General features: G+C 39.1%; 1 protein-coding gene across 1 annotated transcript in view; it reads left to right on the top strand.

The window, feature by feature from the left end:
- The window catches only part of WSCD1 (WSC domain containing 1), a 253925-nt gene that overhangs the window by 68153 nt on the left and 172487 nt on the right, over positions 1 to 13285 (top strand). The window contains exon 2 of the mRNA XM_066599620.1: positions 7914 to 8607. Within this exon, the coding sequence (XP_066455717.1) occupies positions 8178 to 8607 (430 nt within the window). The 5' untranslated portion in view covers positions 7914 to 8177. The remainder of the gene's footprint in view (positions 1 to 7913; positions 8608 to 13285) is intronic.

Raw genomic sequence — 13285 nt, 5'->3', positions numbered from 1 at the left:
AAATTCATCATTCATTGATTATTGCAATTCAAAGTTGAGGAGAACAGGGGAGTTAAGAAGGGCCATAGGCATAAATTGCGACATGAAAAAAGTTGCACATTCGGTAAGCTGTACTTGCTAAAAATGTGACAATTTTCCCCTTTTTTTCTGATATCCTCACCACTTTAAAAAAAACAAAAAAACAAAGCATGGGTGAGACTTCGTGGAAAAGGCAACAAATTTACTATAGGTTTAAGACTGAAACTGAAGTGAATTATAGTACAAATCTCCATCAACCTATTGTTGGCGTAGATTTAACTTTCTGGCACATAGCCAAAGATGCACCAAATTTATTATAGGATTTGTCTTTAGAAATTTGTTGCATCTTAACTAGAGATGAGCGAGCATACTCGCTAGGGACAATTGCTCGAATGATCATTGTCCTTAGCGAGTACCTGCCCGCTCGGAAGAAAAGGTTCGGCGGGCGGGGAGTGGCGGGGGAGACCAATGCTGGTCTTAATATATGTGCCTCTACATATTTTTTCCTCTAAAAGTGCTGTTATGGGCTGTTTATGGTATTGTACCATTCAAGTGAATCAGGATGAGTTGCAGTACCAGTCACAGCACATGCAGAGACATGATGGTGTTTCTGTAAAAAATCTAGCCTTTTTATTCTTGTGCAAAGCCTATAAAGGGTAAGTATCATGAGAACATGACCTATTATATAAATAACATTTTTGTGTTAAACATATATTTAAGATTTTTTGGTGATTTTTTAAAATTTATTTATTTAACTTTTTGGTCACAATTAGTATTTTTTTAAAAATCATACATTTTCATGTTGACAACAAAGCCTAATATCTGACACTTCCAGATATCTTTAGAGAAAAGTTTGCAGCCGTAATCTCACTAACATCACATACAAGATTACACTGAAAGCTATGACCTATATTTAGTTAACACAAGATTCACCAATCACAAGAGCCGGTATACACTGTGACTATTTATCCCCTCCCTGCAATATGACCTCTGCTTGGGTCTAGAATAGTTCCTCAAACAAGTCAATAGATCCCCCGCTGTTTATTGTGTGAAGGGCCCATGAGGCTGCTGTAAAGCATATCTTCTAAATGCTGGTAAATGCAGCTGAGGAAAGATGGTGGCCCGATAGTCATGCGTAGACAACGGAATAAAAAATGTTACAATCAGAAAATAAAAACATTCGAAAAATGGAAAATGTTTGTCGATCTGGTTTTAATTCATAAAAAATGGAGATATAGTCCCATTAAATAGAAACCTTGATTGTGAAATTGTGGTGTGCATTAAAAGAGGTATAGGGGTGAGAGAGGAGAACATTATTCTTCCACTATAAAAGACACTTGTCAGGGCCTTACATGGACTACTGTATAAAGTTAGGGACACCACTGCTCAGGAAAGAGGTTGGAGTGCTTGAGGGGGTTCAAAGAACGGCAACTAAATTAATAAACGGAATGGGAGGACTGGAATACCCAGAGAGGCTATCAAAATTGGGATTATTCACCATGGAAAAAAGATGATTAAGGGGTAACCAAATTACTATGTTTAAATACCTTAGAGAACAATACCAGGATCTCTTCCATCATCTGTTTATACGCAGCACTGCAACAGTAACAAGAGGGCATGCTCTACGGGTAGAGGAAAAAAGATACCACCACCAACACAGAAGGGGTTCTTTACTGTAAGAGCAGTGAGACTGTGGAACTCTCTGCCTGAGGACATGGTGATGGCAAAATCGAGGAGTTTAAGAGGGGACTAGATGTCTTTCTAGAGCGCTATGATATTACAGGATATAGACATTAAATAACCGACGGGGTTGTTAATCCGTGTCTTGGAGTCAGGTAGGAACTTTCAAAACGTTGATCCAGGGTTAATCTGCCATTATGGAGTCGCGAAAGAATTTGTTTCCCCTCATTGGGCTTAATTGGCTTTTGCCTCATTGAGGGGTTTTTTTGCCTTCCTCTGGAACAACAAGTAGGAGTGGAAACAGGCTGAACTAGATGGACATTGTCTCTCTTTAGTCTATCATACTATGTTAGGTGATGCTGAGAACTAAGCTTATACCCCTGTACCTGTTGTACAGTACTGGTAATTGCCCCTTATCTGATAAAAAAGTAGTGTGATGAAAATTGTTTGAATTATTTCATTACCACTTCTATTTTACCACCATGAATTATTCATTGTGTCTGTATAAATGTAGCTTTTATTTACTGCCCTCTCGAATGTAGGCAACAAAACATTTCTCTAGTTCACAATACATTCTTTTTTTTTAATGGTTCAGCTGTGCGAGGTTGGAAATATACAGTCCCACATTCAATATCCTATCACTGACACGAACAAATACACCTTGCTTTAAAGCCCAAAAAAGAAGCCTTTCGTTATCTGTAGTGCTCTTGTTCTAGATGATATGAATAGCCTCTTTGCAGCCTACAGACACAGGAGCCTTCTATGAGCTACACAAAAGCTGGAACCATTTTCTCCACCACATTTATGTTGAAAAATCTCCCTCTAAGCTTTCACAGTTTCACAGAAAGGGAATTGAGTTGGACGAAGGGAGGGGACCCAGTCACCCCGGGCATGATGCCGGCTTTTATTTGCAACAAGAGGTGAAAGGTCCCCTCGAGCACAAAGAAGCTCTTTTTTGCTTGGACAATTCTATCCCTGTGAGGAATAGATATGCTAACAGTCTCTGCAAAGCAAACTTGAAGAGAAAACATTACCGAGTCCAAATTATTTAAAATAAGCTTTAGATTTACTGATGAAGACAGATGCGCACACATCCAGAGCTGATTTATCAAAGTTTTCCTCTCATTTTAGAACATCAATGTTTACAGCTGTGTTTTCTTCACTGAATGTAGCTAGAGATTTCCATTACGTGATTGAAAGAACACTTCTTTGGAATTTAGTAGCTAAGCTTTTCTTAATACACTTATAATGATTAACCGCGGCAAAAAAGGCTTTGTGCTCTCACTAGTTTCGTAGAAGTATTCGTAAGTCCTTCTTTCAAAGACGTAAAACAGTTAGAAGGACAAGTATAGGAGAAATTGCACCCATTAATGCTTAAATTGCCTTCAGTTTAATAAATGCACAAAGTTATCACATGGGTATTCTAAGGGTACTTTTAAATGGGCCAACTATTGGCCAAAATATCACTGAAATGAGAGATTTTGACTGATAGGGTTCTAAATGAGAAATTGCTTGTTAGTTGTTTTGTTTCAGGAAGCAAAGCAACTAGTGAGCAAGTTCTTGCTTAGTATAATCAGGCAGTTGCTCATCCATGAATGACTGCCTGTTCACATTTAATGAAAGAGGGTGACCGGAAGAGATCACCAACATGCTCTGCCTCCATTCACTGCACGTCTATCACTCTGATGGGAAAGGACAGGAGTAATAGTTGAACCGTCTAATGCCTCTTTTACAGCAGCCGATTGTTGTTTGAATGAGCGCACAAGCGTGTGACCTCACTGCTAATGCGTTCGTTGTTGCTCGTGCAGAATGCTTAGACAGGCGGATCATCATTGGGAATTGTTCCCTTTTCGTAATTACAATCGTAATGTGTAAATGGGCTTTAAAAATACCCAAAAGACAAAAAATATCCCATAAGGTATAATTATCCGCATTTCAGTTTGTAAAATAAAGGCATCTTTTGACTTTATTGGATAGAGAGCTGGTATTGACCCCTGCTTAGGCAATGTGAGGATTGAGGTGGATTTCCAGTTGTGATACGTAACAGTACCTATAGGTCATACTAACTTGCTATTTATTTATCTCAGTTTTTGGCAGTTTTTTTTAACAACGCACCATTAGGTCAGAGCTGTATTCTGTGACTTTAGCTTATGTATAATGCCTACATGGAGTCTAATGGTACTTTTACACTGAGCGATTACGGGCAATTGTTATCCTATGTAAACACAGCTCCCAACTAGGCAGGTGAGTGAGAATCACTCTCTTGTAAGAGTTACTTAGTTTTCAGCTCACCTAAATAAAATAGGCAACTGTTAGCCCTATTAAACAGGCAGTCGTTCATCTATGAATGACTGCCTATTTACTCTGAATGGAGATGGGTGGTCGGAGAAGATTTCAAGCGTGCTCTGTTGCCATTCAATGAGTGATCTTGTGTAAAAGAATGGGAGCAATGATCACTGGATGACTATTGGATGCTTAAGCCCTTGTAAAAGTACCCTCAGAGTCTGAAAATCCCCCGCTTACTCATCAGACCACTGCTCTCCGTCCCACTGCAGCTCTACCTTTTCATATTAGCTGCTGTGTAACGACTAGCTGATTATATGCTCAGCAGGAAGTCAGTACTTACAGAGCCGATGTCCAGTACAGCCAGGACAGAATGTGAATTCTCCCACAATATGCAAAAAATGATGCTGGCTTTTTACTTTTTTTTTCTGAATATACATCTACATCACCAAACAATTGGAAAATAACGAAAGAAGACAATGAACATTTACCAGTAAACCATTTCTATTGCATTTAGAATTCTAAGATGATGAAGGTCGTTCATTTAAGTGGTTGCAAAACAAAGGCTTTCAAGAATGTTCTACATCTACTTGCAGTACTTCTGAACCTTTCAGTGGAAGACTGAACATGTCAAGTACTTTTTCCTTGAATATTGCCAATGTATAGAAAAAGTTCAGGCAGAAAAGATTGTTAGAGACATCACTTGTTTGCAGCTAAGACTCATGCTGCATGTGACATCTTTTATTTATTGAATGGAATATTCAGTAGCTGCATTAATAGGCACAACAAGATATATGGAGCTATGCCTTGTAAGCAATGAAGAAGCCACCACTCTCCTCTGAGTGCCATGGCTGATCAGTGGGGGTGCAGAAATTTGGACCCGCACTGCACTAGTGTTGATGGCCTATCCTAAAGATACTATAGATCATTAATATAAAAAGTCATGGAAAACTCAAGGAAAAACATAATGCTTGACCTGTTGAAGTTCCTTGAAAACTGGATAGAGCAACCATGAATTAATGAATAAAGTAAGCAAATGGAAAACAAGCAAAAGTTAATTCTCTTGTCATAAAACCATAAAAACCTCACTATTGGTGATATCTACTGTGTGTATGTTAGAACATTTTTAAATGCATGAACTCTGTTCCATGGATTAATGAAAAAAGTTTGGTACTGTGTTAGCCAGTAGAACAAAAAGTTATTGTTCTTAGTAAGAGAAACAAAATAATCATGTTGACCTGGTTTAAAGAGAACCTATCATCACCTTTGAGACCCATAAACTATACTATGGGGTTCAAAGATGATGGATGGGGGAGTCCGGGAAGTTGTGTTTTATACCCATTGGGTGCACCATTCCTGCACTGTGTCCCTGCAAAGTTGCCGCATGCACAAAGCCTGACTTGGGTGTGTGCACACGATCTCCCATTCATCTCTATGGGAGGGCATGCACACACAGCCTATTGAGAAGTATCATGCTGTGTGTGTGTGGCAACTTTGTGTGACAGCGCCAGAATGATGTGGCACGTGGGTATGAAACATCTCTTTCCAGACTCCCCGCCCCATCATCGTGGAGTCCATAATGTAATTTATGGGGCTCGAAGATAATGACAGGTTCCCTTTAAAGTAGTTTGTATCATTGGTGGTCAATTCTTTATTTGACAACATAGGTTATGTAAAATATTAAAGACAGAATTATGCTTTTTCTGCAGTCTCATCTGAAACTCTAAAAGAATTGCCTATAACCTTTTTAACTAATGAAAGAAAATCGTCAAGACACTAATTCATTTAGATATGCTTTTATACTTTTAATGTTCTAAGTTTCCTTTTATTTCCATGTTCAGTATTTCAATTTGATTTACATAAAACAGGTATAACCTACACTTCTTATTCAATCATTTAATTAGACAGTTGTTATGCACTGAGTTACGCATATAGCACTATTTATAATTATTAGGAAACAGTTGTCTCTTCGTCTACATTTTATATATTGCTAAATCTATATGAACTTGAGCAAATTCTCCTGGAATGACACAGTGATTTAAATGTTCTTCTATAAAAAATATAGAATAATGTACATAAAAGCAGAATTTGTATTGAATGGTGTCTGAATCCATATATATTGTTCTTTAGGGAGAGTCATACTTGGCTAATACTTGCTTTGGCTCTTAGAGAGGAATCTTGAACAGGTGACTCCCAATTTGATGTCTAGTGTTGAGTGAACCCATGCAGATATTGCTCTTAGTTGGATTTGAACCTAGCTTGAACAGCTCGGCAAGGCAATCTCTGATCTACCATGTTTCGTCTTCCTCCTTCTCCTCAATAAATGTATGCAATAATTAAATAAAGTTGATTATTATGGATAAAAAAACATACAAACACAGACGGAACATACAAACTCTGTGTGGATGTTGTCTTTGGTCAGATTTGAACCAAGGACCCTAGTCCTCTTCCTCCACCGCCTTCCCCCTCTCCCCAATCTTGCAGCACTTGGGTACTAGGTTGAAATCTGACCAAGGGAAACCTCTGCATGGATTTTGTATGTTCTCCCTGTATTTGTGTATTGGGGTTTTTTTTTGCACACTTCAAGAGAATATTAATATAGACTGTGAGCCCCAATGGGGACAGAATATAAAGTGATGCAAATCTCTGCATAATATGCATGTGCTATATATGAGTGGGATAAAAATATGGAAACACCGTTGGAAATGCTTGTCTTAAAATCAGTATCTACATGTCTTACCGAAATATGATTTATAATCCCATATAACTTAAAGGGGTGTTGTCATTTAAAAAAAAATCTAAACTTACCTATTCCTTTCCTGTCTGTCTCCTTATCACATCTTCTCCTGGTTGAGTTTCTCCAGTGCCCCAAGTCAGCTCACTGCAGGCTGGGCCCAGCTTGTTATGAGGGATGCATATCTCAAATTCCTTCCGGCTGGGTCAGTGAAGGTCAGGTCCCTGTGCTGTAGCTTCACTGCCTAGGAATGAATTATAATCTATTTCAGCGACAGCTCGCTTGAACAATCTCTGAAGAAGATAGGCAGTCCCCCTGCTGGCCTGTGAGCTGTGACATAACGTTCATTGGTTGGCAGGCAGAAGACTGCCAACCAAATGTACGTATCCTCACAGGAAGGAGAAGAATCAGGCAGCTGGAGGTGAAGTGACTCCCTGAACTGCAGGAGACAGGAGAAAATAGGGAAAGTGAAGATCTGGTAAATAGACTGACAGGGAAAGAATAGATAAGTATAGAATTTTTCTTTTTTAGTGACCGAACCCCTTTAAGTGCAGGTAACATGACACAGATGCTTCTGGAAAGAAGTGAACATCTGCCCGAGCAACAAGGTTCCATTGGTCAGGGATTTGCGCCACTCAGCTGCTGTTACCAGCTGGTTCCGAAAACCACCCAGAGCAGGGCAAGAGGTGAAGTAAACACATTTGGCAGGAGAGCTCTCAGCCAAGCAGGAGCCAAAATGGCAGCTCACTACTAATGGTTGATGCATTTTGGGTTGTGTTTCCATATTTTTGTCAACACCTTGTAAATAAAGGTGATTATTATGAAACACAGGGAGAGCATACAAACTCCATGCAGATGTTGTCAGATTTCAACCTTGAACTTCAGTACTGCAAGGTAAGAGTGATAACTGCTGAGCCACAGCACTATCATTGCAGTTTAGCTAGGATCATTATTCTAAGGATATTGATGAAGTTCCAATTCGATTCAAAGTAAACCGGACAGACCCAATTTTTCAAAAGTTCACTCATCTATAGAGAAAACTATACATCCTAATAGTTGACATGGACAAAGGTGTTCTCATAAATGTATTCTGACTTTTGTCATTTATCAGTGAGTATGGTAGCTCCACATTTAGCCTATGAAAGTGTATATAGTGAAATTGTCAAGATAATAACTTTACTTAACGTTTTTCTTTCAGGAGCTTTGAAATACTCCAGGATTTAAAGAATCCAATATTATGGAGCAGACTTTTGAAATCCTCGAACAGAATTTACAGAGGCAGTGTCATACATGACTAAAATGTGGCCATGTTTCATGGGAACTTTGAATGGACATGAGTTGAATTTCCTGAAGGATATAATTTAATAAAATTAATTCAAACGATTGGGGGGGAGACCACATCCCCCATTTTATGTTTCTTTTTTTTAAATTTTTTTTTATACCTTAGTTTTTTGTTGAGGGCATGGCCAAACCTTTTTTTAGTCTACAGAAATTTCTAAGGCGGGCTCAGTTTTTTCTCTTCTTTCTGACCATTGCCTACTTAATGGCTGGAAGTCTGCTACTTTTACAAAGGTCTTATTTGGTGATCCAGCAAAATAACCGAGGAACTTCTAATGTGCCAGGTTCTGCAATTGATGGTTTGATGCCTCTTGATCGATACCTGGAACAAAGGATGTTTCGATCTTCATACTGGAATACAAAAGGATTAGCAGGTGGAAATATTCAAGGAAAACCAGAAACTAATACTTTACTGGACCAGCCAATCTGGTTGATATCACGAAACTCAGAGCTAAGACAATTGAGAAGAAGATGGTTTCATAATTTTGTGAGTGATCGTGAACCTAGTCAGGGTGTAATATCAAAACTACAGAAGCACACAACTGTAAATCAAGGTAAGTCTATGGTCTTCATTTTTAGTATATTAGCCTCTTTTTTCCACTATAAGCATCAGACTAGAGATTGATTTTGGATAGCATTCAAATTTTAACATTTGTGCTTATTGAATTGAAACCTTAATTAAAGAGGTTCTTTGAGTTATTAACAAAGTTTGGGAATGGTATAAAACTAGAAAAGAAGTTAAAAAAAAGCTGATAGACTCTCTTTAAGAGGTGTTCAGTTCTCTTCCAATGTGGCTTCGACAGAGAAGAGAAAGTACCAATATTTCCACGATTACAAAAATAAATATTTAAGCATGTAGGAGAACATTTGGCAAGCCTTTCTGGAGTAATGTACCACCCAAAAAGGAGCTTAGAAGAAGTTTCTTTTATATTGTTAGAGTGAGAGATGATGCAGGAGCATTACGTCCTATCGAATATCCGATTGCCAAGAACAATAATGAACAATTACACTGCTAAGAAATGATAGAATTTAGTTTTAGGTCCTTCGTTATTATGGAATATCTTTAACGACCCACAAACATGTCCATATTATGCCTATGTATAGTGCCAAAGATGGGTTCTAATTAGAGATGAGCGAGTATACTCGCTAAGGCTAACTACTCAAGGGAGTAGTGCCTTAGCCGAGTTTCCTCCCGCTCATCTCTAAAGATTCGGGGGCCGGCGGGGGCCGGGGAGAGCGGGGAGGAATGGAGGGAAGATCTCTCTCTCCCTCTCTCCCCTACGCTCCCCTCTGCTCACAGCCGCAACTCACCTGTCACCCGCGCCGGCAGCCGAATTTTTACAGACGAGCGGGAGGATACTCGGCTAAGGCACTACTCGCTCGAGTAGTTAGCCTTAGCGAGTGTACTCGGTCATCTCTAGTTCTGATGCTATTCTGAGAGATCAGGAACGCCTTATTCAGCTTTGGACTGTGACTGGATTCAATCCCATGTTCAGGGTTAAATATATGGCTCATGGATGGATTGTTAATATGGCCGTAAATCAATAATGTCACTTATATCATTTTCCTAAGTACTGTTCTGTTTTTAAGGTCCTTTAAGAATTGACCAATCTACTCAAAGTAGAAGTGCTTTTTGTTATTCTATTATACTTATCCAACAGAACCATTAGTAACATTTACATGTGTCTTTAGCAGAGGAAGATAAGGTTAAATAAATTCCAAATGGTTTCAATTGTGTTTTTCTCCATAGTTTGTCCTGGAACAACAGAATTGTCTTTTCTCTTGTAGTCAGTGCAAAATGTACAATGTAAAACAATTACATAGCTTGTGAATGGTACAAAGACCTGAAGGTCTATTATAATATTCCATTTTTGAATAGTGCAACAATTCGATGTCAAAGTAGATACCATGGGTCAGAGCAGTTTATGCACCAACAGGAGTGAGGCTGACCTAGAAGACATGATGGGCTGAATATATCATAAATGTCTCTGAGATAAAGAAAAATTGTCATTCCTGAGAAGTAGATGGATAGTTTTAGACATATAGCACAGAGCTGATATTGTTTTGGGGATAATCAGAGGGTCAAAGTCTTTATGTAATTTTGCTTTGGAGCCCTGAGTCATGTTCCTATATATTCTGAATCTCATTTGGATTAGTCTATAGTACATTCTGTTTTTCTTTCATACACAAAATCTACAACCAGTAACAGCTTTATGTGAGCCATTGGGTGTAATAGAAAGACGGATAGTAAAACAGTTATCAGTTTATATCAATCCAAGCACCATTTATTTTTTAAAGCAGTACTGCTATGGTCCATTTGATATATTTGTTAAAATGACATTTATGCAATATTCAGTTTGTTAAAGTGGTGTTTCAATGCTCTGCTGGGTATTATTGTTAGATAAATTTTTCTTTTCTACTAGGGGAATTGATTTTGTTGCCATGTGTGATTTTTGTAGACGTTCGATCGCTCTGTGATACTCGCTATCTCTTGCTAAATTCCATCAAGCCACAATCTTTGATATTCTTGTTTTGCAAGGTTTATCCACATTTGAATTAATCTGTTGAGTTTGGAATCATGTACATAACCGTATAACAGCTCCATCCGATTTTAGAGTTGTATAGGCTGTAATAAAGGTCCTTCAGAAATCTGAGGGCCCAAGGTTTTTTTTTTGCCTTCCTCTGGATCAACATTGAGGGGGAGTAGGAGTGAATATGTGTCTTTTTTTCAACCTTACACACCAGGTTAGTATATTACTATACTATACCCCTTCTTCTATATGAGGGCATGTGAATGTTCCATTTATGGAGGTCATGCCAGAATCCACAGGACAGGGAATAACTTGCTAATCGGTGGGAGACTCATTGCTGAGACTCGCATCGATCTCGAGAATGGGGTCCTGTTTTCTCCCTCCGCGTCACTGCAAATTTACTGCATTCCCTCACAGTGGGGAAAAGACTTAATGGAGCTGTGGCTGTGCAAGTGCTTTGGCGCTATATTAATTTTCAGTCCCATTGCAGCAAACGCTGGGGTATTTCTGTTAGCCCCATTGAAATAAACAAAGCGCTGACCGCACATGCTCTAGTAGTACTCCATTCATTATGATGTCACTGCGGGGGAAAGTAGTGACCATCAGTGAGAGGCAGAGGAGGACACAAGACTCCCATTCTCAGGTCAATAGGGGTCTCCGTGGTGAGACTCCCACCATCAGCATCGTGCATAGGGGGTAACTTGCAATTCTAGTACAACCTATTTAATGTCCTGTTATAAAAATATTTCCCCTACATACCTTTAAATACCTTGCTGAAATGAGACACCATACAGCAGGGGGACACAGTACCTACAGCTCCATATTGTGGAACTTTACTTACTCCATGTGCCGCCATACATGGTGCATGCTCATGGCTCTGTACTATGCATGTGATCATAAAAGAGTTATCTAGGGAGAAAAAGAATTCAAAGCACCTTACTCTGATTGCAAATCATAAAAAAGCCAAGATTACCTCACCTTATCCCCTGCATGTTCTCATTCTGCTGGTGCTCAGTCCCCCACTAGTGCTTCGTATCCTGCTGCTGCAGCGATTACATCCCGACATAGGGACATGTGACCACTCCAACTAATCACTGGATGAAGTGAACCTGTGATTGGCTGCAGCAGTCACATGTCTCTGGTCATTGCTGGTTTGCTGCTGCAAGAAAGAAAGACCAGCAGGGGACCAGGAGCAAGGGTAGTAGGAGCATCAGGGGATGAGATGAGGGGACTATGGCCTTTTCATGTTTTAGAATTTTCTTTCTTCTCAGATAACCCCTTTAACTGCCATGTTGATGATGAAGCATGCTGAAACCTCAGTCAATGAATTGTTGGAGGGAAAAATGGGGGACATTGGATACCTTATTAGAGTAGAATTTTGATAGCATGAGTGTTATTTGCTGCAGATGGCATTTTGCACACCACACCAGGACTGGCATTCTAAAAAATATAGCATTAAAAAATTTGAGAGTGCCTACAGTGGCCTGGTTGGATGTTCATGTATTTTTAATGGATGCTCAAGCAAAGATAGTCTTTTATGGTGCACTATGAAAATAACTAATGATGAAGCTTTTGTTCATTGGTCAGAATTAGCTGAACTAATGTCTGTTGGCCTGATTCAGATATGATATCTGAAGCTACAGGGTGGAGCGCGGTAATTTGCTAATTTGGGAGTGAAATAAAAAAATAATGAACTTGTAAAATTTTATATTTTATTTACATTGAACAGTAGTGGAATTTACAAATTATTTGGTTTTAAATATTGTATCTGGCAAATGTTGACCTTCGCTACGAACATCGAACGAGTTAAAGCAGCAGTATTGCAATCTCCGAAATGCTCTGCTCGGAAGCAAGCACTTGCTCTTGGCATTTCAAGACGTTCTCTCCACCGGATTCTTCATAGTGAACTGAATTTTCACCCATATAAAATGTGCGTGGTCCAACAATTGTCAGCACGGGATTATGTTACACGACGAACATCTGTATTGCAACCGTCCCAACACCCTGGAAGCCTTAAGGAACAATATTGACGCTGAGATTGCCAGAATACCAGTCGACATGCTTGAAAGAGTGCATGAGAACTTCAGAAAACGTATGCAGCAGTGTGTGGATAGCGAAGGTCAACATTTGCCAGATACAATATTTAAAACCAAATAATTTGTAAATTCCACTACTGTTCAATGTAAATAAAATATAAAATAAAGTTTTTACAAGTTCATTATTTTTTTATTTCACTCCCAAATTAGCAAATTACCACGCTCCACCCTGTATAATCATCAACTTGAAGCAGAAGTCATGAAAGGCCTATTCTCACTGGTTAAGATGGGCCAAAAACCTTTCATGGCATGCAGTGGCACAATTAAGCACAAAAATGGGAAGGAACTAAATGACCAAAAGAGTATCAAGGATAGGTGGAGGGAATACACAGAGTAACTATATGCCTGAAACCACATACCTCGACCATTGAGTGAGGTAGAGCCTGTGGACTTGGAGCCCTCCATTATGGAGTCAAAAGTGGTTATGGCAATGATACAACTAGCCAAAAATAAAATGCCAGGCATAGATATCTTACCAGCAGAGCTATTGCTGCCAGTATCAGTAAAAAACCACCATGGTGCTGTGCCAGGCAGTATTGGTATCCACACAATGGCCACAGAACTGAAAAAGATCTGTCTTCACTCTCTACCAAAGAAAGGCGACT

This window comes from Eleutherodactylus coqui, chromosome 4 (genome assembly GCF_035609145.1).
Source record: "Eleutherodactylus coqui strain aEleCoq1 chromosome 4, aEleCoq1.hap1, whole genome shotgun sequence".
Classification (NCBI taxonomy): domain Eukaryota; kingdom Metazoa; phylum Chordata; class Amphibia; order Anura; family Eleutherodactylidae; genus Eleutherodactylus; species Eleutherodactylus coqui.
Note: the sequence above shows the minus strand (reverse complement) of the source record. Positions and strands in the feature narration are given on the sequence as shown.